At 43.0% G+C, this 25,781-nt stretch overlaps 1 protein-coding gene across 2 annotated transcripts in view; it reads right to left on the reverse strand.

Annotated features, from left to right (window-relative positions):
• Positions 1–1,841: 1,841 nt before the first annotated feature.
• Positions 1,842–25,781, reverse strand: part of CSNK2A2 (casein kinase 2 alpha 2) — a 41,324-nt gene continuing 17,384 nt past the window's right edge. Inside the window, exons 5-12 of one of the 2 annotated variants that reach the window (XM_015126280.3) lie at positions 18,317–18,376; positions 12,792–12,875; positions 11,869–11,979; positions 11,389–11,490; positions 10,772–10,872; positions 9,424–9,572; positions 7,914–8,007; positions 1,842–2,288 (exon numbers count right to left, since the gene is read on the reverse strand). In XM_015126280.3, coding sequence (XP_014981766.1) covers positions 7,931–8,007; positions 9,424–9,572; positions 10,772–10,872; positions 11,389–11,490; positions 11,869–11,979; positions 12,792–12,875; positions 18,317–18,376 — 684 coding nt within the window. In that variant the 3' untranslated portion in view covers positions 1,842–2,288; positions 7,914–7,930. The remainder of the gene's footprint in view (positions 2,289–7,913; positions 8,008–9,423; positions 9,573–10,771; positions 10,873–11,388; positions 11,491–11,868; positions 11,980–12,791; positions 12,876–18,316; positions 18,377–25,781) is intronic. The other variant, XM_077986345.1, reaches the window with a different exon arrangement.

The raw sequence follows: 25,781 nt of genomic DNA on the forward strand, positions 1-25,781 counted from the left end.
CTTTGGGAGGCCGAGGCGGGCGGATCACAAGGTCAGGAGATCGAGACCACGGTGAAACCCCGTCTCTACTAAAAATACGGGTGCGGTTGTGGGCGCCTGTAGTCCCAGCTACTCGGGAGGCTGAGGCAGGAGAATGGCGTGAACCCGGGAGGCGGAGCTTGCAGTGAGCTGAGATCCGGCCACTGCACTCCAGCCTGGGCGACAGAGCGAGACTCCGTCTCAAAAAAAAAAAAAAAAGTCATGCTAAGTAGCACAGATACGTGCTGTGGAGATAAACATGCACGCACAAAGCATGTTCCTAGGTACAACAAGGTACAAGGTACAACAAAATAAAAGTATTGTGATGCCGTCCCAGAGATCTGGGAGACTCACAGAAATTTGCACAGTCTTGAGTCACAAAGGTCCCCACGAGACAGCCAGCTTGAGAAAATTAGGCCAGTGATGGGGCTGGAAAGCACTAAGTCTATCTGCTTGGTGTCCCACGGGTGGTGGTCTATGGGTCCTCACCTGCTGGTGTCCAGAGGGGATGCAGTCTCAAGCTCCCACACCTGAGCAACAGCTTAGATGCCACAGAAGCTGGTCCAAAGGACACCATGATGCTGTGGTGGCCCTGAAAGGGGCCTCTTTGCTTTCCTCCACAGTCACTTAAAAAACTGTGAACATCCACACTCGGGTGCCCACCGTGGGCCAGAACTAGCTGCAGAGGAGAGAGAATGTTGTGTGGACCAAGTTGCTTTTGTGGAGACCTAGCTGGTGCGCCATCCAGTGGCTTGGGTGTCTAGATCTGCCCATAGCTTCTGCTGTCCCCCAGGCAGTGGGAGGACACAAACCAGCAGCCAGGACAAGGTCATGGCCACTGCTTTCACCTGCCCTGACACCGCTGTCTCGAGCTGAGGACCATGGGAGCCAGTGAAGTCTCATTTGTAGCACTGAGTTTCTCCCGTTTAACAAATACAACCAGTGCTTCCGTTCTAGCTCCCCGAGTATCCGCTTTTCCTTCCAGCTCATGGATGCTTCAGAACGTGTGGTCAGAAGCAGCCCTCAGATCAGAGACCCTGACCCCTCTCCTGCCTCAGGACAGCAGACTCAACAAGCCTCCGAGATGGGGCCTTTCTTCAGTAGCGGGTGCTCGGGGGACAGGATTGAGATGGGATGAAATGTGGAGACGGGAGCAAAGGGGCAACCAAGAAAGGGCCAAGGCATCTTCCTGCATTCTCAGGAGGCGACTCTTCTTTGAAGGAGAGGCCAGGGAGAATGCTGGTCAGTGGGAATGTGTCCAAGGCAAGGCCCCGCTTTCCTGGCTGAGTCTACTTCGGCCATCCATGTTGTCCCCATTCCTAAGACGGGTTCACTGTGTACCTCTTACCACTCACCTCTGGAAGAGAGTCCTTACAAACGGGCCCTCCTTGGCTGAGTGTGGTTGCTCACACCTCTATGTAGCCCCAGCACTTTAGGGGGACGAGGAGAGAGGATCACTTGAGTCAAGAGTTTGAGACCAGCCTGGGCCACATAGCGAGACCCTGTTTCTACAAAAAAACTTAAAACTTGTCAGGTGTGGTGGCATCCACCTGTAATCCCAGCTGCTCAGGAGGCTGAAGCAGGAGGATCACTTGAGGCCAGGAGGCCGAGGCTGTAGTGCTCGAGCTATTGTTGCACCACTGCACTCCAGCCTCGTGACAGAGCAAGACCCTGTCTAAGAACAAAAATGAAACCTGGCCCGCCTTGCCCCAGGGACCTCCCCTGCTTCATCTGGTTAGAACCTGGCACAAATGCACTTTTGTCTCGTCCTGAGTCACAAGTCTCAGTTCATGACCCTTTCCATACTGAAAACTCTCCATACGTTTCTTTTAAAACCTTTTATTCAATAATATATACTTTTAAAATAATAATATGTAACTGCCGCCATGCCACATACTGCCCCCGTCCCCCCACTGTGGAGTCTGTGGTCAGCTAGTTAGCGTGGTTTGCTGGAAAAACAGGCGGCCACGGGACGAGCTGAGGGGCTCTGGGAGCAACAGTAACCAACAACATTCTGCATACCCTTCACATTCCCCATGCTTTCTGGGTCGGGAAGAAGTCAACAGGAAGCCAAAGGCAAGTGAGCCTTTTACATTCGGAAGTGAGGTTTGATATACGGTGGTGGGCTGCCCTTCGCTTGGTCTAGTTCGTGCTCGCCAAACCTGCCACCGTTTTGTGTCTGCTCACGGAACGTGATCTCTCTATACGCGTTAAGACGTTTGATTTGGTTCTTGTTCTGCTTATGGAAAAGTGGGAGAACCGCAACAGACCTGGGGAAAGAGACGGGAGGAGGGAAAGACGTCATTAATCAACCTGAGCGGGCGAGGGGAGGCCTCCATGTGCGGGAGGGCCTGCGCTAGAATGCAAGCTCGGCCTTCCCATGCCACTTGGTGGAGAACCCTGCGAGAACTCGCTGAGTTCAGGTTTCCAACAGTACCCTCTGCCTTCCTCTTCTGATTATCATGACAGAGATGGTCTCTAGCATGGCCTTCTGTCACAGGAAGGGTGCTCTGGGCACCATGTGTGTTGTGACCCACTCTTCTACCCTACCCCATCCCTCGGGTCCCGGGCGCTGATGGAGAAGGCTCAGAGACTCTTGACCATCCTGTGCCAGTCAAGCTACAAATTCAGCAGTCAGCTCTAGGTCCCCCTCAGACCTGACCTGATTATCTGAGGTGTCTTAGGACTAAGATGGGGTCTGTATTTACTCAGAAAAAGGGCTGAATCCACTAATAAACAAAGAGCAGTAAGTGAGCTCAAATATTTTTAACTCTCCCCTGGAAACAGCTAGCTGCCTGGCATGGCCTGAAAACCTCATTTCTCCTTCCAGGTCCAGCAGAGCAAGTGGGTGGTGAGATGCCGGCAGCGGAATTCTAGAAGCAGTGCCTCCCAGAACAGCACTACAGTACTGAGAAAGGACTGTACACCGGGGAAGCTGTCACACACACAAAATTATTTCATGAAAACTTTGTTTGGGTAAAGGAAGGGTTCCACTGCGTAGTATTTGAGAAGGGCTGCGTGGTGCATAAGGTTAAGAAAGAAATGACTATATTTGCCTTTAAACACTTCAGCTGATTCCAAGCACTCCACTTCAGAGGATCAGTGAGAAGAAACTACACTAATTAAAGACACCACCACCTGCCAAATAATAGCGTTGTGCTGCAAGGAATGGGGCTAGGGAGAGTGTTTCACAAAGGCAGAACACCGGGCCACAAGGTTAAAGTCATGCACTAAAACAGTCAATCCCAAGAAGCAGGTGTCTGAGTGGCGCGTCTCAGAAGCAAGTACATAAAAACGGAGCACTCCCACCAGGACACCACTCTAGCCCCATTTCTGCCAAAGGAAAGTTTTCACATCAAAGTGTAACACACATCTTTGGAGTTCAACGTTTATGCCTCCCCACTCCCCAAAGAGACAGGAAATACAAGTTAAGGTCCTCATAGCAATAGTTTGTCTCCCACTTGGGAAAGCTGGTTATTGTCAACATTTTTATTTAAGAAAACAGGATTTAACATGGCATTTTTCTTCCCTCTAAGGGCAGCAGCACATAAATCATACATCAGTCATCCAGTGATACAAAGAGGTGGCCAATTGTGTCTGAAGTAGTCACTTGTAAAGGATCATAACCCAGGCAGTGTTGCTTTTCTGCAAACAGAAGGAAACAGAAGGCTCCATGGTCCTTGAAGATTATCCAAGTTTTCCACTAGTTGTCAAGATTTCTGTCCCAACCTCTTAGTCACCATTTACAGCAAGAAGAGCCAGCAAGTGAAAAACTGTTAATTTATTGATTCAAAGTTTCTTTTTCTTTTTAAAAAACAATCCCCAATACATGCAGTTCAGGGTTAAGTATCACATTTGTAGCACATTGTTGAGTCTCAACACAAAAATATGCAACACCTGTATAATCCCATCACATCTTTTTCCAGCCTCTACAATACCTAGTTGGGGGTGTTTCCATTTACACATCCACATAGCTTAGAAGCATGTTATTAGCGGTTGATCTGGCCCGATGCTTCTCTGCCACCTCCCCTGCCCTGGTCTCCACTGTGGGGTTATTTTTTTCTAAAGGCAGGATGTTACTCAGTCTTAATTTATTAAGGTCACTGACAAACTTTGGCTTCTTGTGTGCTCATGTGGTCCCTGCTTTTGCTTTTGGAAGGGTTTATATTGAAACGACTGTGACTCTGATCAGTTATTATCCCCTCGTTTATTTGTAGGAAATAAGTTTGCTTGTTCCTGTGGGTGCTCACACAGTAACACAGGTTCCTAAAGTAATCATTTAATCTGAACTGGCATTAAAGGAAACTGTTAACTGGGCTCTCTTAGATCTGCTTCAGTTCATATAAAAAACTCTTCCAATTGTTGCGTGTGTCTCAAAGTAGTTCTGCTTCCATCCTTATCAACAGAGCACCTGGGAGAACCTAAGTCATTTCCCTGAGTAGGCACAGACCATGAGCCCCGCAGCACTCAGCTCTCTCCAGGACTCAGCACCTGACTCGAGAGCACCACCTTTCAGTCCACTGGGACCAATCCAGCGGGCAGCGCCCTCCCCAGGGTGCATTCCAGAACATAAACTTGGTACCCTCTGATTTATCCCCTCAAGAAGTACATTTCCTCCTCAAGAGCTACCTTTAGATGGTTTTTCTTATTGGTCCCTTTTAACAGCCCCTCCCCTAGCCACTCTCTTCAAGTCCCCAACGATTACGAGTTTGTCTGTCTCCTCTAACCTGTCAGTCTGAGAGCACCTTCCTCTCTGCAAGGGAACACATTTGCTTTAAACCTTGTGAGTGCTGACATGTTACAGAATGGCTGGGAGGAGGCCCGGCTGAGTGACTGGTGTTTAAGTGCCTCAATGAATGACATCAGCACTTCTCTAGTTGACGAGAAGGCCCGGGAAAGCTTGGTCTGCATCATACACTCAATAGCTTCTCCTACCCAGCCACCTACCCTGCCTACAGGGATAGGACGAAAGCAAGGCCAGCTGACAGCATCCAGGGGAGAGTGAACTGCCACCACACCAGAGGTGCAAATGTGACTCAGCACTTCATGAGTTCTACTCTCACCATGGGATTTCTCAGCAGAAGCAAACCTTGCAGTTAGTTAGGCTCACTTGTAGCCAACAAATGATATAGCCATCTGGATTTGGCATAGGAACCTTTTGTTCTCACCATACCAGGTCTATGTTCTTGAACATAGGCAGTACCTGAGATGATAGTATAACACTACCCTGTTCCCCACATTTTTTGCTTTTCTTTAGGAAATAATTAAGTCCTTATCATAGGCACTTTTAACCTGTTTAAGATAATGAAGCAAACAAATGAAAAGTACTGAGATGAGTTTAAGAAAGAATATGCTAACTGAAAAAGATACTGGGTGCGTACATTTACCATGGTTTAGTCTAAATATTAGACACACAGACACACACACAGACACACACACACCCCTTCTGGAACTCTCCAAGACCATCTCCGAATCTAGGTAAATAGTCTTAAATTTTTGGGGAAGCTAGGTTTGGAAACAAAAATGGTTTTTGGAGACAGGAAAAGAGACGGTCTGAAACTGGACTCACTTCAGTTTGGAAAAGAATGGCGTAGGTGCCAAGACCAGACCCAGGAAGGGGTGAGCATTTCAAGCCCAGTTATGGTCTAAGTCTAAGGCATGAAGAGAGGTAAAAGTCCAGGTGCTGCAAAAGCAAGCTGTGTGCTTAAAAGAAGAATGCCTGTGTCAAAGTTGCAGTTACAAAACCCTAGGACAAGGCAGGCAGGTGGTGTCTGCACCTACATCACCGTCAGAGAGACAGGCAGAGGTCAATCACCTGACTCTTCTCCTCCAGGTACTTTTTTATTACCTTTGGGGGACCCACGGGAAAGGAATGGGGTTACCGCTTCACCAAGACCCTCCAGCAGGCTCCACTTGCCTGGTCCAGACAGGCAACTTAAAAAAAAAGGGGGGGGGCTGAGGAGTGGGTGATAAAGGAGATTGGAGGGGGAGCAGGAAAGACACGCAGTGGCACATCTCCCTGATGATAACCAATGCTTCAGGATTGCCTACAAGGGCACATTAGAAGGCTTTTGATAATCCAAAACACTGAGTTTTGCTGCCTGACATATCAATATAGGTTTAGCCGAGAGCTCACATCTTGCTTTTGATTTTCAGGTAGAACAAATGTTTACATTAGTATACAGCATGTGCAATGCAAGCAGGCAGCATTGGTATGAGAACCTTAACTGAATGCATTTCTTGGCTTTGGGATCTTATTTTTTATTTTTTACTCTATAAACTCAACTCTATAATAAGAGAAGAGATTCATTTGTATTTTAAGTTCCCACAGACCAAACGACAAAAATAGAATCTACATTTAGAGATAGGACCTGCTACCAATACCAATAAGATTTTATTGGAATATGGAATGTAAACAAATGTTTCAAACAAACAATCTAACCTTATAAAAATGTATGGCATTATTAAATAGTTAATAAAGAAATCCTAAAGGGTGATGTGGTAGACACCTCTAGTTCTAGCCTAGGTGTGTGAAGTCCCCAGAGCTGTGGCATGGCCCTGCAGCTGGGATGAGGGGACTGCCTACAAACCATGTTGCTGCTGAGTCCCCCAAATGAAATCAGCCCTATTTTTGTTTAAACAAACTCTAGCTTTCTCTGCTAACATGAAGGTTTGCACAATGGATCCAACACTTGCTCCGGGAGCACCGTTTTCTTCCCCAAGCCCCTTGTATATTCCTCTTAGTTGCTTGAGTTTCAGATGACCCTGCCCAGACAACTCTAGTACCTGCATGCAAGACAGACTTATCTTTGCCATCACATAAATGAATCACATATCAGAACTCACAAATGCATATTACAGTGGGAAACTGTACCTCATGGGGATAAAAGGAGGTGGGAGAGGGATATCTTTTTCGGTCTTTCCTGAAAAAATTCTAATGGGATGTTTTCCTCCCTCGCCTTGCCTGAAGACTGACTTTCCAGCTTTAGTTATGGTTGTGAACAAAAAGGTCTCTGTTTCAGAGAGGTGTATTAAAATAGGCGCACACATAGGGATGTGCTGGGAAATGGTGACATTCTCTTACAAGGCTGCCAAAAAAAAAAAAAAAAAAAAAAAAAACAGAAAAAGCAACAAAAAAATAGCAACAAGATTTTATGGTAAGGCAAATCAACAAAGGTTATAGTGAGCTCCAAGTTATGCACTTAGCATGGAACTTTTGATGATACCCACGGACCAGTTCATGGCATTGTAAGGTTTCGTGATCCCTCCTGACATCAAAGAGGGCTCTTGTGAAAGTGACTGCAGTTTGCTCCCAAATGAATCCACTTGGAGGAAAACTGCAGGGATGAGGTACATTTCCTGGAGAGCTCATGTCATAAAAAAATACATAAAACATGGATTTGTAAAGAGCTTAAAAAAAATACTGTCACTGTTTTAATATCTCCTTTTTGTAAATGAGGCTGGTGTGTCAGTATAGACTGCTGACATTTCGCTAAGACTTGAGCCTGAATTTCACCAAAGGAAACCCAGACCACCATGGAATAGATAGGAAGTCAGACATTCAGAGCTTGTTGACTGAATGGGTTAATTCAACAGTGGTGCCCTGTTAAACAAAGGTAAATGTACAACAACTCCGAGTCTCTATCTCCCATGCATTCCAAAGGCAGAGCTCCTTCAGATCCTGAACTAGGTACATCCCCATGCTGCCACAGTGACAGCTCCCTGGAGACTAGCACTGGGGAGTTTCTTTCTTGCTTTTTGACAGACTTTTAGGTCTTTACTCTTCTTTGCATTTAGAAGGAATGATAAGAATTTCTTTTTATCACACTGTAGTTTTCCTTCAAGGTTTGTGTTTGGTTGGTTGGTTTTATTGGCAAGCATCAATGCCGCATTACCCGTCGCTTTCCAGTCTTCATCGTGCTGCCGTGAGACCACTGGAAAGCACAGCATTGTCTGCACAAGGCTGGGACTGCTCCTTCACCACAGGGTCTGCAAGAAAGCAGGAGGAAAGTCAGGCAATCGGGGTAGTGAATGCTGAGAGAAGCCCATGGCAAACCCACCCTTTCAACTGAGAGAGAGACAGACTGATGGGCAAGCCAGGGTCAGGGGGGCAACAGGGGAGACGGAAATCACGGAATTCCAGCCACATAAAAACCAAACACTGAGAAATGATCAGGGGAATCGTTATTGCAGTCAACTCTTATACTTTCTCAGAGTACAGACTCAACTGCTAAGAGGCATAGAAACCCTAATTTCCCACTGTTCAAAATTTCTACTTTTTTATTTTCTTTCAATACTAATATCATCTCTAATCCCTAATTTCTTCAAAGCATGTAGAATAATAAGCACTTCAAAGGAAAGGCGAGTAAAAAGAGCCATTAGAAGACCTATCCATTTTAAGCAACCGTAGTTTGAAATTTTTTAAATTGAAGTATGACATATATTCAGAAAAGCAGAAAGATCATTAATGACATGTCATAAACATCAGTATTCCTAATTTGATCTAACTCGGGTAAAACCAGCTTTCTGTCCCAGACACTGGAGTGGGGACATCTGAGTTCCCTGGGGCTGAGGTCTAGAAGGCTGAAGGCTTTTCCATTTGTGGTCTCCCTTATGCATACGGGCCACAGGCTCAAGACCACAGCGACACATTCTTCAGGCAAGAATTTAGTTCATCTCCAGAGGAAATCAAAGGAGAGGGAAAGACAGCATATTGGTTAAGCCAGAGACAACGACTTTAAGTGTTGAATGTTTCCATCTTGATTCAGAAAGCGAACTGAGGTAAGTCTCTCAGCCGCCATGCTCCCCAGGAAGGAGACTGATAACAACAGGAAGTTTATTTGAAACACATATTATCAGTGGAAAGAACCATACACATGCAGAACAATAAGCAACCACACAAAGTGAATGCGCACACACTTCTAAGTGAGCAGTTCAGTCAGGATTTCAGTGAGGTCTCTCCATACCTATTTACCTTTCCTCAAATTCCTTTCATCCATCCATCTGTTCATCTCCTTCTTTCAAAATATACAATGGTTATCTTACTACTTTTAACTAATTACTAGTTTTCTGAAGGGAGAAATAATCTTCAATTAGGTTTCCACACAAATATATATACGTTTGAAAACAAATTTTAGAAACTTGTGATCCATTAACTCAGGGTAACAGGGAGTAGTCAAACAGCCTGAATTCAAGGGAGATACATTCAGAGAATAAGCAAACACCTTTGGTGATCAAGAAACGGATCTACAAAGTTGTTTCAATCATCTACAATAAATGAGGTCATATTCTGGAATAATCCAATCCAAATACCCTAGAATTCTCCTGACTGGTCTCAAAGATAAAGAGTGGAAGATTTGTTCTCTTGAACGAATGACTCCCTGAACACAGTGCCTGGAGACTCACAGAAGTATGGGTGCTCCATGGCCTCTTTGGCAGTCAGTCTCTGTTGATGGTCATATCGCAGAAGTTTGTCCAGAAGATCTAGGGCCTCAGGGCTGACAAGGTGTCTGTTCTCACTATGGATAAAGTTTTCCCAGCGTTTCCGTGAATGTCTGAGAAGAAAAATGAAACATCAGTAATCAGAGACTAAATTCAACAAGAATCCTTATCTACTAGGGCTAAAGCCAACAAAATCTTAGAACAATGTACTGATTACAAGCTTGTTAAATCTCTAACTGGTGCCTGCCTTACTGCCCCATAGTTACAGCATAGCATCCTGAAACACAATGGTGCTCTGTGATTAGATAAACACAACTAGGTAAAACTTCTATATCTGAATATCTGATTTAGAATATGTGGAACCTTTCTAGATTATTTTTTATGCGGTAGGCTTTTAGTCAATTCTGGGTGGCATGCAGGACAGTGGGTAATTTTTTTTTTTTTTTTGAGACGGAGTCTTGCTCTGTCACCCAGGCTGGAGTGCAGTGGCCGGATCTCAGCTCACTGCAAGCTCCGCCTCCTGGGTTTACGCCATTCTCCGGCCTCAGCCTCCCGAGTAGCTGGGACTACAGGCGCCCGCCACCTCGCCCGGCTAGTTTTTTGTATTTCTTAATAGAGACAGGGTTTCACCGTGTTAGCCAGGATGGTCTCGATCTCCTGACCTCGTAATCCGCCCGTCTCGGCCTCCCAAAGTGCTGGGATTACAGGCTTGAGCCACCGCGCCCGGCCAACAGTGGGTAATTTTTTTCGGTCAGCAGATATATTTCCCAGGGCTAGCCTCAGGAACAGCGAGGTTACACAAAATACCGTTTGAAAACTGTTAACAAACTGTTTACTTCTCAACATTATTGCACTGTACCTGAAAACTCAATGCACTTTAAAATTTGCTATTGTATAGAAAAACCATTACGGAGAACAAGAAGAAATTGTAAGTCTCTCCACCTTGAAGAGGTATGAAGTAAATAAAATAAAGTAAAATAAAATAAAATTAAAAAAACTAAGTCTCTTATTGAAAGAATCATCGCTCTCCAAGTTTGGCCATTAAAAAGAAGCTTATGCTATACCAGAAAACTTTTTTCTGTAACATTATGATTTTTGTTTTATCTTTTCTACTAATAGGTTATCTCTCAGAGAAGTAAAATGATTAAAAGACATAAAGCCCAAATATCTCAATAAGTTAAAAGAAAACATGCATAGGAAAAAAGACGGCTATTTCCATTTTACTGTAATTAGAACAGGAAAAGAAAGTGATTTTGGCTAACCTTTCCACTTCTGAAACGGGGTAAGGTAAAGCACTCTTTCTCTTACTTACTGTCCCAGGATATCGTTGAAGTGTGGATCTAGGTCTATGTGATACTTCTTCAGATACCCATACAGTTCTTCTGTACCCAGAACCTTGGCAATGCGAACAAGCTGAAACACAAAACAAACTGACCAAATCACTGAGCTCAGAACATACTGTGAGCCCATGAGGACGCTTTACCAAAGAATCAGAAGACTTCCACACCACTAACCCTCTAGGGACCAGGTACAAACACGAGTCCAGGGCAGGCAGACAGACCCAAGGACAAGAAGTTTACATGAATGCAAATTTCCAAACTGCCTTTAAAATAACACAACTTATAATAATCTTCTACAGATGGACAAGTACAGGGCATCACAATCTAATGGCTAAAATCTAGTTTTATTAGACAAGGAGGTGCCTGACTTCTTCACATTCACTTTGGAAGGTTGGCACAGATAGCATTATCTGCCTCTACTTCTGCCGACCTGGCAAACACAAAATTCCGTGCAACCTTATCTTGAAGAAAAGCTCATATGTAGACACTGAGTGACATTTAGTGGCTCAAGGATAGTATTCCTATCTACGGATGCTATTTTCTTGGCATTCACCCCCAAATAAGTAAGAACCAGATTGTGTTTGCTCACCTGGTCATAGTTGTCCTGTCCATGGAAGAAGGGTTCCCTTCGAAAGATCATGCTTGCTAACATACAGCCCAAACTCCACATGTCCAAGCTATAATCATACATCTAAGGCAATAAGGACAACCCATCAGCCAAGGGCAGTAGAAATCCATTTTTCTGATATAAATTTCTTTTTTAGATGAGATTGGGCATGTTCAGGGTGGTATGGCCGTAGATTATTTAAAAAAATTTTTTTTTAACTTTCTGGCTCCTAGAAATGTTCTGATCTGAATTTCTAGTCTTCATTTAATCTTTACAGATATTTTAGATTTAAAAACTTCTCTGTCCCCCAAAAAACTAGCTAAGAAAAAACTAAAATTAGCATTTTAGGGTGAAATAATGGCTGGGTTTTGAGTGTATCCAAACTGACTAGATAAACAGCAAATCAGAAAAAGCCCTAAGCAAGTATAAATAGCCCAGAGTAGCTCTGCTAAACAAGTTTACCTGATAGTCCACGAGGAGCTCCGGTCCTTTGAAGTACCTTGAGGCTACACGAACATTGTACTCCTGAGCAGGATGATAGAATTCTGCGAGACCCCAATCTATCAGTCGCAGCTACAAACAGGACAGAAAAAAACATGTGAAAGGAGTGTTTCTAGGGGCCTATGCCTTAGAACAAGGCCACATCACATTAGGTAACAATCATTTGTCCACACAAAAAATGTGAGCAGGTGCACTGGCTTAAAGATGACATTTTCAGCAACTGTGCAAGAGGTCATTTTTAGAGTAGAGCACTTGAAATGCTTTTTGAAAAAATTTTAAATTATCCTGGTTCATTCCTCTCTCTAGATCAACAGAGCTCAACCTTTTTTTCTGCCTACATTCAGAAACTGTAGGCAGTTACATTTGGTAACACATTCTCCCATTATTCATAGCTTTTTGTTATAAGCTCCAGGCGTCAGTGAAAGGGCTGGGGGGACACATCCCACTCCAGGACTGAAGCACTGCTCCAATGATTTATTTGTCTACTACTAGATGATCCATTTACTCACTGATTAGGGCCAACAGAGATGGATATCAAAAACAGGGGGGACCTAAGTGTTCTTTTAAGGCCAGGCAGATTGGTCTGCAGGTCATCAAGAAATGAAGCAGAAATCACCAGCTGTAATTTCTTTCTGAGGCCCTTCAGAAAACTATGAAAATAAAACAAGTGACTATAGTTAGCCACTATACTTAAACCGTCTACTTTCCTTGTGTACTACGCTTTACAAAGTAGAAATCGACAATGGAGATGGGAAAAATCACAGTAACAAAAGTTTGCCCAAAAACCCACCATGGGTCTACAGAAACCTTCAGGGCACTGGACAGCTTTCTGGTCTGCTCTAAGCCTTTTAATCAAGCTTGTTGCTGCCTGGCTGTAATGGTACCTTTTTCTGTTGGTGATCTATCATGACATTGTGAGGTTTCACATCCCTGTGCATGATTCCCTTGCTGTGGCAGTAATCCAGAGCCTATTAGGTAAGAAAGCACAGATAATAGTAAGCAACCCCACTACCATCCCCCAATGCAAGCACAGTCTTATTATTTGTGACACCTTGACTTGAATACAGTCCCCCAAGGGGCAGCTTGCTGCCTGTATTGAAAGATTTAAAAAAGTGTGCTTCAGAAGGCACCCCTTGCTCTCTCGGCATACTACAGCCAGTAGAGAGAGGGTATGAAGGGAACGGCAAGGGCTAGGAGGAAGATTTTTTTTTTTTTGAGATGGAGTCTCGCTCTGTTGTCCAGGCTGGAGTGCAGTGGCACAATCTCGCAATCAACACTTTGGGAGGCTGAGGCGGGTGGATCACTTGAGGTCAGGAGTGCGAGACTAGCCTAGGCAACACGGCTATATTAAAAATACAAAAGGTAGCTGGGTGTGGTGGTGCACGCCTGTAATCCAGCTACTTGAGTGGGCTGAGGCAGGAGAACTGCTTGAAGCCGGGAGGTGGAGGCTGCAGTGAGCCAAGATGGTGCCACTGCACTCCAGCCTGGGCAAAAAAGGCAGGCAGTGGGGAGGGGGGTGGTGTGTGTGTGGGATGATAAACCAGACTTTGGAACCTCAGTGGAGTCACCACTCATAATGGTTCAAAGGACAGACCAGCATCTATGTGGACATGAAGAATGACATTCAAATACATCTTTCAATATGGCTTATTTTGTACACAAGGGTCCCACGTGGGTTTTCTGGATGACCAAGCATTAGTATTTTCCTTAATACAATCCCCGAGCCTTTAAGAATTATCATTACGAGGCCAGGTATGGTGCTCACGCCTGTAATCCCAGCACTTTTGGAGGCCGAGGCAAGCAGATCACTTCAGGTCAGGAGTTCAAGACCAGCCTGGCCAACATGGCGAAACTCCATCTCTACTAAAAATACAAAAAATTAGCCAGGCGAGGTGGTGGGCGCCTCTAGTCCCAGCTACTTGTGGGGCTAAAGCACAAGAATTGCTTGAACCTAAGAGGCGGAGGTTGCAGTGAGCCGAGATGGCGCCATCGCCTGGGAACAGAGCTGGTCTCAAAGAAAAAAAAAAAAAGGAATGATCATTACATTATTACTCCAAGGGAGAAAACTGCTTTGTATAAGATGATTGATATGCAGATATTAGGTATATAATGGTTTTTCACAAATTTAAAGAGCTGTGCAACCATTACCACAATCCAGTTTTAGAACATCTCCACCCCTAAAGTTTTTCTTGAGCTTGTCTGTAGTCAATCCCCTCTCCTAACTTCTCCCAATCCCTCCGTGCCCTGCCCACAACCACTGACCTGCTATTTGCTGGTATAGATTTGCCTTTTCTGCACATTCATAAATGAAATCATACACGTATAGTGCTTCGTCTACCTTCTTTCACTCAGTATACTATTTCTGAGATTCATCCAAGTTGTTTTTCCTTGCTGAGTGGTATTCCACTACTACTGATGGACATTTGGGTTGTTTCCACTCATGCTTTAATTTCCCTTGGGTAGATTCCTAGGGGTGGAAGTGCTGGGTTGTATGCTAAGTTTGTGTTTAAACTTTTAAGAAACTGCCTAATTATCTTCCAAAGTGGCTGCATCACTTTTACTCCCACCAGCAACCTGAAGGTTTAAGTTTCTCCACATTCTCATCAACACCTGTCATTGTTCAACTTGATTACAGCTTTTCTGGTGGGCATAAAGTGGTATCTCCATGTGGTTTTGATTTTTATTTCCATAATGAGTGATGAAGTGGAACATCTTTTTATGTGTCTATTGGCCATTCTAAATCTTCTTTGGAGAAATGGTGATTCAAATCTTTCAATCATTTATTAGATTGTTAAGCTCTATTTTTTTTTAACATAAAAATTTGCTTCTAAATCTCCCTTGCCTAAAATAATAACTATCTTCATAAACTTCAAATTCAGGACCTTTGGCTAAGCTTAAAAGCACCTGAATCCTACACAAGGTCAACGAAATACTCCTCAAGCAGAATCCCTATCCTCTACCTACCAGTAGAGCCCCCACCAGTTGTAACAACCAAAAATGGTTCCAGATTTTGCCAAATGTCCCCTGGGGGACAAGCTTGACCCGGATGAGAAGCAATAAACTAGACTCTCAAGGACACTGGAGTGGACTTCTTCATGTTGGAGGAGTACACAAGCCAGAGAATGAGCCCTGGGATTAGCATTCCAGGAATAAGCTCCCCCGATCTGTGCTTTTCCTTGAACCAAGAGTATACAATATAGAATGCTTGTTATGGCCAGGCGCAGCGGCTCACACTTGTAATCCCGGCAGTTTGGGAGGCTGAGGCGGGCAGATCATGAGGTCAGGAGTTTTGAGACCAGCCTGACCAACACGGTGAAACCCCATTTCTACTAAAAATAAAAAATTAGCCAAGTGTGGTGGTACGCGCCTGTAATCCCAAGTACTCAGGAGGCTGAGGCGGGAGAATTGTTTGAACCTGGGAGGTGGAGGCTGCAGTGAGCCGAGATCGTGCCACCTCACTCCAGCCTGGGCGACAGAGATTCTGTCTCAAAAAAATAAAAAAATAAAGATTGCTTGTTATTTGAAGATCAAGAACAGGCACTACTAAACTATGGGGATACATATAAGGATATAATCTTCAGAGGAGACACTGAACAGAAGAACACAAGAGAGCCCTGCAGGACGTTCACAATATCCTCTACCAGCCCTGTCCAATAGGACTTTCTGCAACGACGGAAATATTCTATTCCTGCATGCTGTGATACAGTAGCCACTAGCTACATGAGGCCACCGAGCACCTGAAATGTGCCTAGTGTGATTAGGGAACTAAATTTTATTTTATTATTTTATTTTTTGGGACAGGGCCTTGCTCTGTTGCCCAGGCTAAAGTGCAGTGGCATGATCTCAGCTCACTGCAACCTCTGCCTCACAGGCTCAAGTGGATCCTCCCACCTCCACCTGCTGAGTAGCTGGAATCATAGGCATGCACCACCACACCTGGCTAATTTATACATATTCATATATATATATATATATGTATTTTTTTTTTTTGTAGATACAGGGCTTTGCCATGTTGCCCAGGCTGGTCTTGAACTTCTGAGCTCAAGCAATCCACCTGCCTTGGCCTCCTGAAGCGTTGGGATTTACAGGTGTGAGTCACTAAGTCTGGCCAGCAACTAAATTTTAAATTTTACTTAATTTACCTATGGGCAGTGGTTACTAACTATACTGGATATCATCGTCCTATGTAAATCTGGGTGAGAGTTTTACATACACAAACATCCTAAAGACTTTACATTTAAGATTTATTTAATTCGCTTAAATTCTACTTCAATTTTTTTCCTCTGTTTTATAATAACTGTAGCAAGATTCCAAAGTGCCTTTGTGGCAGTGCTTTATGACACCAGGGGTCGTGGGCAGACCTCCCTGAATCTGAATCAGGAGATCTGGTTGAGTCACTGAGTCATCACACTGCAGCCCTCAGCCTCAGTTATTTCTACATTTTCAAAGGAGTTAAATATTTAGTCTTCCCCACTCCTATTTTTTCTTTTCAGAGAAAATTTACCAAGTGTTGATTCTGCTATATTGCCTACTCTGTCCAAAGGAATAAACTAATTAAGACCACAATACCTGGCATGGGAAAAATACTCAATGAAAGCAAAGACTGAACAAATACAGTAAGGTAATTAATTCTTTTGCCAAGTTTCCTAGTCGGACTCCCTATGGAGTTACTGACATGCTTTGAAATTCTTTGGGGAATTATTTCAGTTTTAAAATCTGGTACAGTTTCTGACTATTAAGCATGAAAGACATTTTTCAAGTTTCATCTGGGATTCTATGTCTCATTAGCAAAAATAAGTACATGCCCTTACTGCCTAGCTGCTACTTCCAGAAAGCAGAAAGGACATCAGACATTGAGCAACACCCACATGTCCACTTGGGAAGACCTGCATTAGTTGGATGTCTTTATGGGACCTAAGGGCAAGCTGGCTTAAACAACTTTAGCTTTGGCTGATGGTTAAATAACACAAAATCTCAATACCACCTTACTTAAAAATAACCAACTGTGAGATCTGAATTGTAGCTCTCATGGGGTGAGAGTGCATAGGATTACTCGGGAAGCACCTCCAGGAAAGGAGCTAGCCTGACAGTTCACAGGATCCTGGCACTGCAAATTTTATCCACACCAATGCTTCAATTTTAGTCTGGAGAAGACATGGAGAAAGGTGGGATAAATCAAGCTCGATCTTTTTTTGTCTTTCTGATCTTACTGACAAAAAGGAAGGCCCATTAGTCATAAGAGTGAACCTTAAACCCACCACCTCAGCTTTCTCTAAAAAAAAGTGGTTTGTACAAGTTCTTATAAAAACACATTCATTTCATAGAACTGTTCTTAAGATCTACAACTACCCTAAAACTTTTCGCAAGACTGCATATTAATACAAGCATTTCTGGAAGGAGTTCAGTTTTCTCTAGGTTCTTAGTGATCCATGACACAAAAATCTAGGACCCATGGGTGTATTCCAATTTACAAATTGAGCATTCCTTTAAGTGTTTATCTAGACAAACAAAATGATCATTCCTCCACCAACCAGTAATTCTTCAAATTTCATTGTGCTTGGGGTTAGTAAGTCTCTTAGACATTCTACCCATCACTTCTCCCTGCATTAACGAGCCAGGGCTACAGGGGTAGGAAGACTCATGCAAATGGATGACGACACATGGCAAGGAAAGATGGCTGCAAATGCCTGCCACCCCTGTAGGCATGTCTCTCTACAATATGACTTCAGTGCTTTTCCCATCAAGAAGTGGAGTCGGTTTTTCCACCCTTTGAAGCTAGGCTTGGCCATGTGATTTGCTTTGGAGAATAGGGTATTAGCAAATATGACACAGGTAGAGGGTTGAAAAGTGCCTATACATTGAGGTTTCCCTCTCTCTGCCGCTAGAAACCCCAGGAGGACCACCATGGGAAGCAGCATGGACTTCACGGGCTGGAGGATGAGACCTCAGCTATCCCTGCAGCTCCAGCTGTGGTCCTAGATTGTGAATGAGGCCATCCTGGACCATCCTACCCCAGTCAAGTCAACTGAGACCTAAAGAATCACCTGGCTAACTCACAGAATTATAAGAAACAATAATCATTTTTTAAAAGTCATTAAGTTTGGGGTGATTTGTTATATTCACAGGAAGAATAAAGCAGCAAAGAGAAAACACATGGACCAAACAAGAACTATGGGAGGTTCTAAGGTATAATGCTCCTGGTACCCCCTGACTGGCCACTTTTTTGTCAGTTCCACTGGAAAGTTTCTATGTGAAGATTCTTCGATGGAGGCCTCAGTATAAGTTTAAAAACTTCACTAAATCCTCTGGGTATCAAGAAACATTCTGCTTGAGTTCTCTTTGTTTTCTCAAAAACTTATCTTTTAATGAACAGGCCTGAAAAAATTAACAGTTTATGAATACCACTTACTTTAAGTAGTTCATACATATAAAACCGGATATCAAAGTCTGTCAGGATCTGGTAGAGTTGCTGAAACAGAGTCCAGAAAACAGAAAGTTAATTTAGTCTCACTGCATCTTGTCATCCTAAGTGCAGGCCATTCTCTAAGCTTATTTGATATTTATGTGACTAAGGAATCCCATGACGTTTTTACTACCTGATCTGAAATAAATGGGAAGACTAAAGATGAAGGTTTTATATTTTAATCACAAAAAAAGGAAGGAATTCCAAGTGAGAAAAACATTTAAGCCAACTCAGATCTTTCCTATTTAATGCTCTGTGATGTTGCCAATTACAATTATTAACCACAATTACACCATTGTGAAGTCTAAGTTGTCTGTCTTCACATTCTTACTGAACATCAAGAAAACTAACCCCACTCTAACACCACAGTATATTCTAGAGAAGTGGGTTCTGAGTGGATGGCAGAGCTCTGAAGAACTTCATGGGCTATTGTGGTAAAACAGTGGCGAGACAGGCTGTTCTCAAAAGAAATGAGGAAAAAGGAGGTGCTATAGCATTTGCAGATGGCAAGAGCTTACAAAAAAATCTATACCCTCTGCTCCCTGGAAACCAATTCCAGGCTGGAAAAAAAGAACATTTCACAGGCAACAACTGATGTTTTAGGAGTGAAAAAAGACAGGGGTATCAAAAACGATCACCGGCCAAACTGATAGACAAATGGAAGTTTTCATTATTGATAATCCAAAGACCCACTCACTGGGAGTTTTTAAAAAATTTCTAAGAGTCAGAATACATTAATGCTACAAGCTTCATTAAAAGCATCATAAACCCTTGTCAGGAACTCTCATTATCTTTGATACCCAATCAAATCCATGTAAATCTGTTTTCCCATCAATTCGCAATCCATACTTTCTATAAAATTAAGAAACACACCTTTATTAAACTTCTCTTGTTCTTCTATTGGGAGAGAGACACAAGCAATGTAGGGAATCTCTCCAGGGAACACAGAACAGTGTATATACAATATGTCTGTGTAATGGGGGGAAAATAAAACTATACATCCACATTTTCTGCATCTGCAAAAATGATATAGAAGAAAGTAATAAAAACTAGTTTCATGTATATATGTGTAAAGGAATAGGCAGTTGGAATACAGGGGAATCAAAGAGGCTTTTCACTGTCTACCATTTTATATTTTTGATCCACATATAATGTTCAAAAAAATTTAATAAAAACATCAAATTTGCCGAGAACAAAATTTAACATTTTCTAAGAATACCAGGTCTTTGCTTTCTCAAGTTTCCCCCTTTAGGTAAGAGTAATTCCCTCTTCCAGCTTAGGAAAAATATTTGATTTCATCAACCTTAGGGCAGCACAGGGAATGAAATGCACAGGCCAGTACATGGTGTTGTGGGGTTGGGTGGCTGGCCCTGGCTGCAGCTGACCCCCATTCAGGCAGAACAGCACCAACAAGCCACCACCTCTACTCAGGAGAGCTTCAGCTACATAACACACACCCAAGTTTTTTGTTCTTCTCCCAGCTCTGCTGCAAGAAGGCTTCTTAGCCAGGACTTGGCTGCACACTGACAGCTTGAATGTAAAGACAGAGGCTTAAGATTCCATCTCTTGGGTGTCAAAGCAGTGCCTCCTCTGTGAGTTAAGGAAATCCCTCACAGAGACTATGCTAAATTGAACTTCAAGTCAATAAATATGCTATGAAAGAGAAAAGATCAAATTTTCTAACCCTTAGAGGGCTGGAATATTTTATTTCCAAAAAACTAACATGGGCTATCTTATTAGGACTTTTATCTGTGGAAGGCTTTCCTCACCATGTGGTACCTACACCATGCATCTGTATAAACAGTGCAAGCCATAAAAATAAATGTCTCTGGACTGTCAACACAGTATTTCTAGCTACAAAAACCATTAACAATTTAATTCAAAAGACACCAGTTGTACACTAGTGTTTAGGCCTAAGATATTACAAAGTCCCAAGTGACTGACTGCCATTCACCCTCACTTCTCATGATCTCTGGGTAGGAGGAGACCAAACTACATCTGTCTGTAACATTTAACTGCCAGGGCCTAGAATTCAAGACTATGCAGGGTCCACAGTCTGGCTTCCTCCGACTTTTGTAGCTCTGTTCTTCACTGCACCCCTAGAAGTCCCCAGCTCTGACAAAACAAGCCCATGTTTGCTTCCCTCTCTAGCCCTGCTCCACCTTAGCCTATAAAGCCAAACCCAACCTGTCTGCTTTCTACAGAGCTGACAATGATACCTCCCTTCTCTAACTCCATGCCACTGACTCTCCAACGTGGCTGTGCACAGGACGCCATTAAGAACACAGCATCCCCAGAGTTAACATTCCTCACACAGGGACTGGTGGTAACCTCAGGTTCTCAAGGTGATTCCTCATTCTGCTGTGTGCTTTGTCCAGACCCCAAGAGTCTCACGCCAACATTCCCTGTGCTTCGTGGCATACACATGACGGGGAGAAACGGGTACAGTGGCTGGTGGCAGAGTCATCAAATTTGGTGATAAAAGATCTCTGAACTCTCCCCACCACCCAAGTATGCGAAGGGCCCACTGAACAACTCACTCAATACCACACCCATTTCCTACACTGAACTCCAACCACATACGAAGTCCTCGCACAGCAGAAGAGCAGGCGCTTCATACACCAAACATCACGTATGGCAGCTCTGTCTTGCATACATGTTTTCACAATGTTCACAGTCAATGGAACAAAACAGAAGCAGTCTTTCAAGAAATAGAAGTACCAAGAGTCCATGACACATTAGAAAGAGAAACGTCACAAGAACCACACTTACCCTCCCTTCTTCTTAGCCAGCTATGGGGAGAACATTATTAAACAATCCACTGCAAAATGCTGGCAGGAAGTCAGCTTTGCTTACATTTTCAAAAAATGACTTAAAAGGTGGAAATTTCCTGGGCCTTTTAATTAGCTCCAAAAAGTCTGAGAAGGAGAATGGCAGAAATTGTAATTTGGTCATCAGACTCAGGGCCTACATGGTATAAAACCACAGACACTCACAAAGGCATGGCCACAGGTGGGCCTCACTACTACCGTAAGCATACACACAGCTGTTCAGACTCCAATGCGATTCAGCTGCATCACCGTGAGCCCAGACTCGAAGACCCCATTTCCAACCATGACCTTCAGAAGATTCACACTTTATAAGAAAGCTTTCCCAGGCAGCTCTGGTCACCTGCCAGATGTGGGAATCACCAACACACCAAACTCTCAAGCCACACAGTGTGTGCACATTCCCTAATATACACAGCTCAGTCCATGCCCATAAATCCCTGTCATGTGTAGAGAAAAGAAAAAGTGGTGGGATATATAAAGTCCAAGCAAAAGAGGTATTTACTGTGGCAGTCACCAGTTTAAGAATTGTTTACATGTAACCCTTAAGTTAAAGAATAAAACCGAGGTCCACGTTTCTAGAAATTTAAGGAAGTAGAGTAAATCTTTAATCAAGCAGATCAAAGTTATTACAAATCCCCCTGAAAATGTCACCTATTTCCCTATAAGGAAATGACAAAATGTTAACGACCTATAATAACATACATGATGTAATATAAAAGTACAATTTATTTCCCCAATTAAGATAACTGTTTAGTCTGTAAACTCAACCTCTAACAGAATTAACAAGGCCTCACATTATCTACTAAGTGGTGATTTACCTCTACATGATTTAGAAATTCTCCAAATATCAATATGATTCTACCAGCTTCTTAGGATGGAGCCCATTTGGCATGTCTTTTTGAAATCCCTTTGTTTTTTAATATTTCAAAATAGTACCTTAGCTTCTCTTGAGACACCTTTTTTTTTTTTTTTTTTTTAAATTGAGATGGAGTCTCATTCTGTCGCCCAGGTTGGAGTGCAATGGCATGATCTCTGTGCACTGCAACCTCCGCCCCTCCGGGTTCAAGTGATTCTCCAATCTCAGCCTCCCGAGTAGCTGGGACTACAGGCGTGCACCACCACACCTAGCTAATTTTATTGTATTTTTAGTAGAGACGGGCTTTCACCATGCTGGCCATGCTGGTCTCTAACTCCTGACCTCAGGCGATCTGCCTGCTTCAGCCTCCCAAAGTGCTGAGATTATAGACATGAGCCACCACACCTGGCCTGAGACACTTTTAAGTATGGGAGGTTGCTACAATTATTCATTCCAACTCTTAGAGACCAACTTTTCTCATTCATTTGTTTCGAAGTTTTGTCTTGTTCTAAAATATCTTTTTTTTTTTTTGAGACGGAGTCTTGCTCTGTAGCCCAGGCTGGAGTGCAGTGGCCGGATCTCAGCTCACTGCAAGCTCCGCCTCCCGGGTTCACGCCATTCTCCGGCCTCAGCCTCCCGAGTAGCTGGGACTACAGGCGCCTGCCACCTCGCCCGGCTAGTTTTTGTATTTCTTAGTAGAGACGGGGTTTCACCGTGTTAGCCAGGATGGTCTCGATCTCCTGACCTCGTGATCCGCCCGTCTCGGCCTCCCAAAGTGCTGGGATTACAGGCTTCAGCCACCACGCCCGGCCTCTAAAATATCTTTATTACAGTTTCGGTATATATAAAGCATAAAAACTGCTGATTTTAAGGAGAAACTGACCAAACCAATACCTCTACCATAAAGTGAAATACAAGGAAAAAAAATTAGTAGGCCATAATTCTGAACTAAATTAACACACTTGGCATAAAAAATGATCATGTACTAAAGTTACAAAGCAACCATCAACAAATTCCAAATAATTAACATTATATAGGTCATGTTCTCTGAACATAGTGCAATCAAACTTTTAAAAAATTCAACTGGATCCTGGATCATACATTCACAAACACACAGCTATAAACAATATTACTGAAACAATAATTATAGAGAAACTTTTGAGTATGAACTTATCTTACATGGCACTATTGTATAAATACTAAATTTCTTCGGTGTACTAAGAGTATTGTGTTTGCACAGGAAAACAGCCTAGTTTCAGTGCTAGCATATTTACAAGTGACGTATCATAATGATGTCTGCAACTTACTTTAAAATGACTCAGCAAAAAGATAAAACAGAGACAGAAAGGAGAGGCTGGGCATAGTGGCTCAGCCTGTAATCCCAGCACTTTGGGAGGCCAAGGTGGGCAGATCACCTGAGGTAAGGGGTTCAAGACCAGCCTGGTCAACATGGTGGAACCCTGTCTCTACTAAAAACACAAAAAATTAGCTGGGTGTGGTGGGGCATGCCTGTAGTCCCAGCTACTCAAGAGGCTGAGGCAGGAGAATCGCTTGAACCCAGGAGGCGGAGGTTACAGTGAGCCAAGATCAGGTCACTGCACTCCAGCATGGGTAAGAGATCGAGACTTTGCACTCCAGCCTGGGTGAGAGATCGAGACTCTGTCTCAAAAAAAAAAGGAAAAAAAAGCCAGGGTTAGGGGACAGGGAGAGAAATAACTGCAAATGTGGCAAAACAGTAACAACTGGTAAATCTAGGTGAAGGATATATACTGATTATGCTATTCTTTCCAATTTTCCAAGTAAAAAGTCTGGGGAGAAAAATGCAAATTCACAATGTTCCAGTTTGCACTTCTAGTTTAAAAACTATCCAGAAGCGAGTTCCATAAGCACGGGATGCAGGTAAAATGATGCTTAGGGTTGTACAAACTTAAGCACATGTATTGTGAAGAAAAACAAAATCAAGGCTTGGCACGGTGGCCCACACCTGTAAACCCAGCATTTTGGGAGGCCAAGGCAAGTGGATCACGAGGTCAGCAGCTCAAGGCCAGCCTGACCAACATGGTAAAACCCGTCTGTACTAAAAACAGAAAAATTAGCTGGCCGTGGTGGCACACACCTGTAATCTCAGCTACTCAGGAGGCTCAGGCAGGAGAATCGCTTGAACCTGGGAGGTGGAGACTGCAGTGAGCCAAGACTATGCTACTGCACTCCAGCCTGGGCAACAGTGTGAGATTCCGTCTCAAAAAAAACAAAAAAGAAAAGGAAAAACAGAATCCAATGAGTTTAATTCAACTCAAGAAATGAAGAAGAAAACCACTGAAAGCCCAACAAAGTTGAAGGAAGAAGAAATGTAAGATAGAAGCAGAAAGAGAAAAACAAAAACAATAACTGAGCAATAAAACCAAAAAGCTGGTTCTTTTAAAGGATTAATAAGAGATCTCTAGCAAGACTGATTTAAAAACAAAAGGAGTAAAGGCACGAATACTACTTAAAAATGTGAAGGAAAGGATAACTACAGATACGCCAGAGGTTTTTTTTTGTTTGTTTTGTTTTTGTGACCAGTCAACAATAGTTTTTAAGTCCTAAGAGAATTCTTTGTGTCAATCAAATTGAAAGTAAATAAAATATATATTATCCAAATAGACTCAAGAAGAGACAGAAAACCGGGATAAACTTTAACCTGTTTTAAAAAGGAAAGTATGGTTCAAAGTCTTCCTCCCACCCCTGAAAGACATCTACTCATATAATACCTATCTCATATAAACTTTCAGAGAATAGGAAGAGGAAAAGCTACCCAATCTATCTTGTATAGTATAACCTTGATACCAAATTTAGAGAAGGACCCTATGACAAAATAAAATTATAGATCAAAATTTATAATCCATTGCACCAATATAAAATACTGAAAAGAATGGGCTGCGGGCTGCATCACTGTTAATTCACCCTCGTATTAACCAGGGACAAAAACTCTCTGGGTGATACCCTTAAAACCAGTTGTTAATATACTTTACACTAAAATTAAAAAGATAAAAAAGACAAACTTTCCTAATAAGACGGACACAGGACAAAATAAAAAGAGTAAAGGACATCACGACAATGAACTAAATGATTTTCTATTTGTGGCCTGCCTATCTGGAAAAGAATAAAATTTTCCTGCCATGATTTGCTCTTCAAAAATACACATCTGCCATCTGATATTTAATGATCTCTTGACTAAAATGTCATGGCTTGAACATTCAAAGGGGACCTCCACTTAAACAAGGCAGATCAAACACCTCTGCTCTACCTGAAACTCCTCTAAAATAACCGTAAAAGGGGCAGGGAGATTAAATCGTAAGAACTAAGGGATAGGAGAAACAACATTGTGAAGCTGGAAAACATGTCTCTGCCAACAGCGAAAGGGGAGCCAGAGGCAAACAGCTTCAAACTGAACAACCTCAGAGAGGCTCAGGACAGGCGACCTCCGATGTTGGTCTAAGAGAGCAAACAGAGTGCACTGGAAATGGGAAAATGAGTTTAAGATACCACATTGAAAACTGGAGATTTAGGTGAAGTCTGCACAACACTCCCCATGGTTCTCCTCAACTTGAGGCTAAGATACCAGCAGCCAAGCCTGCATCCTTGAGACAGGGGCTGATGGTTCTTTAGAGCAATGAGCAGACATTCAAAAACCATGATATTTCAGAGACAAATAACAAAAACTCACACACAAAGAAAAATAGAG

The sequence above is a fragment of the Macaca mulatta genome, chromosome 20 (assembly GCF_049350105.2).
Source record: "Macaca mulatta isolate MMU2019108-1 chromosome 20, T2T-MMU8v2.0, whole genome shotgun sequence".
NCBI lineage: Eukaryota > Metazoa > Chordata > Mammalia > Primates > Cercopithecidae > Macaca > Macaca mulatta.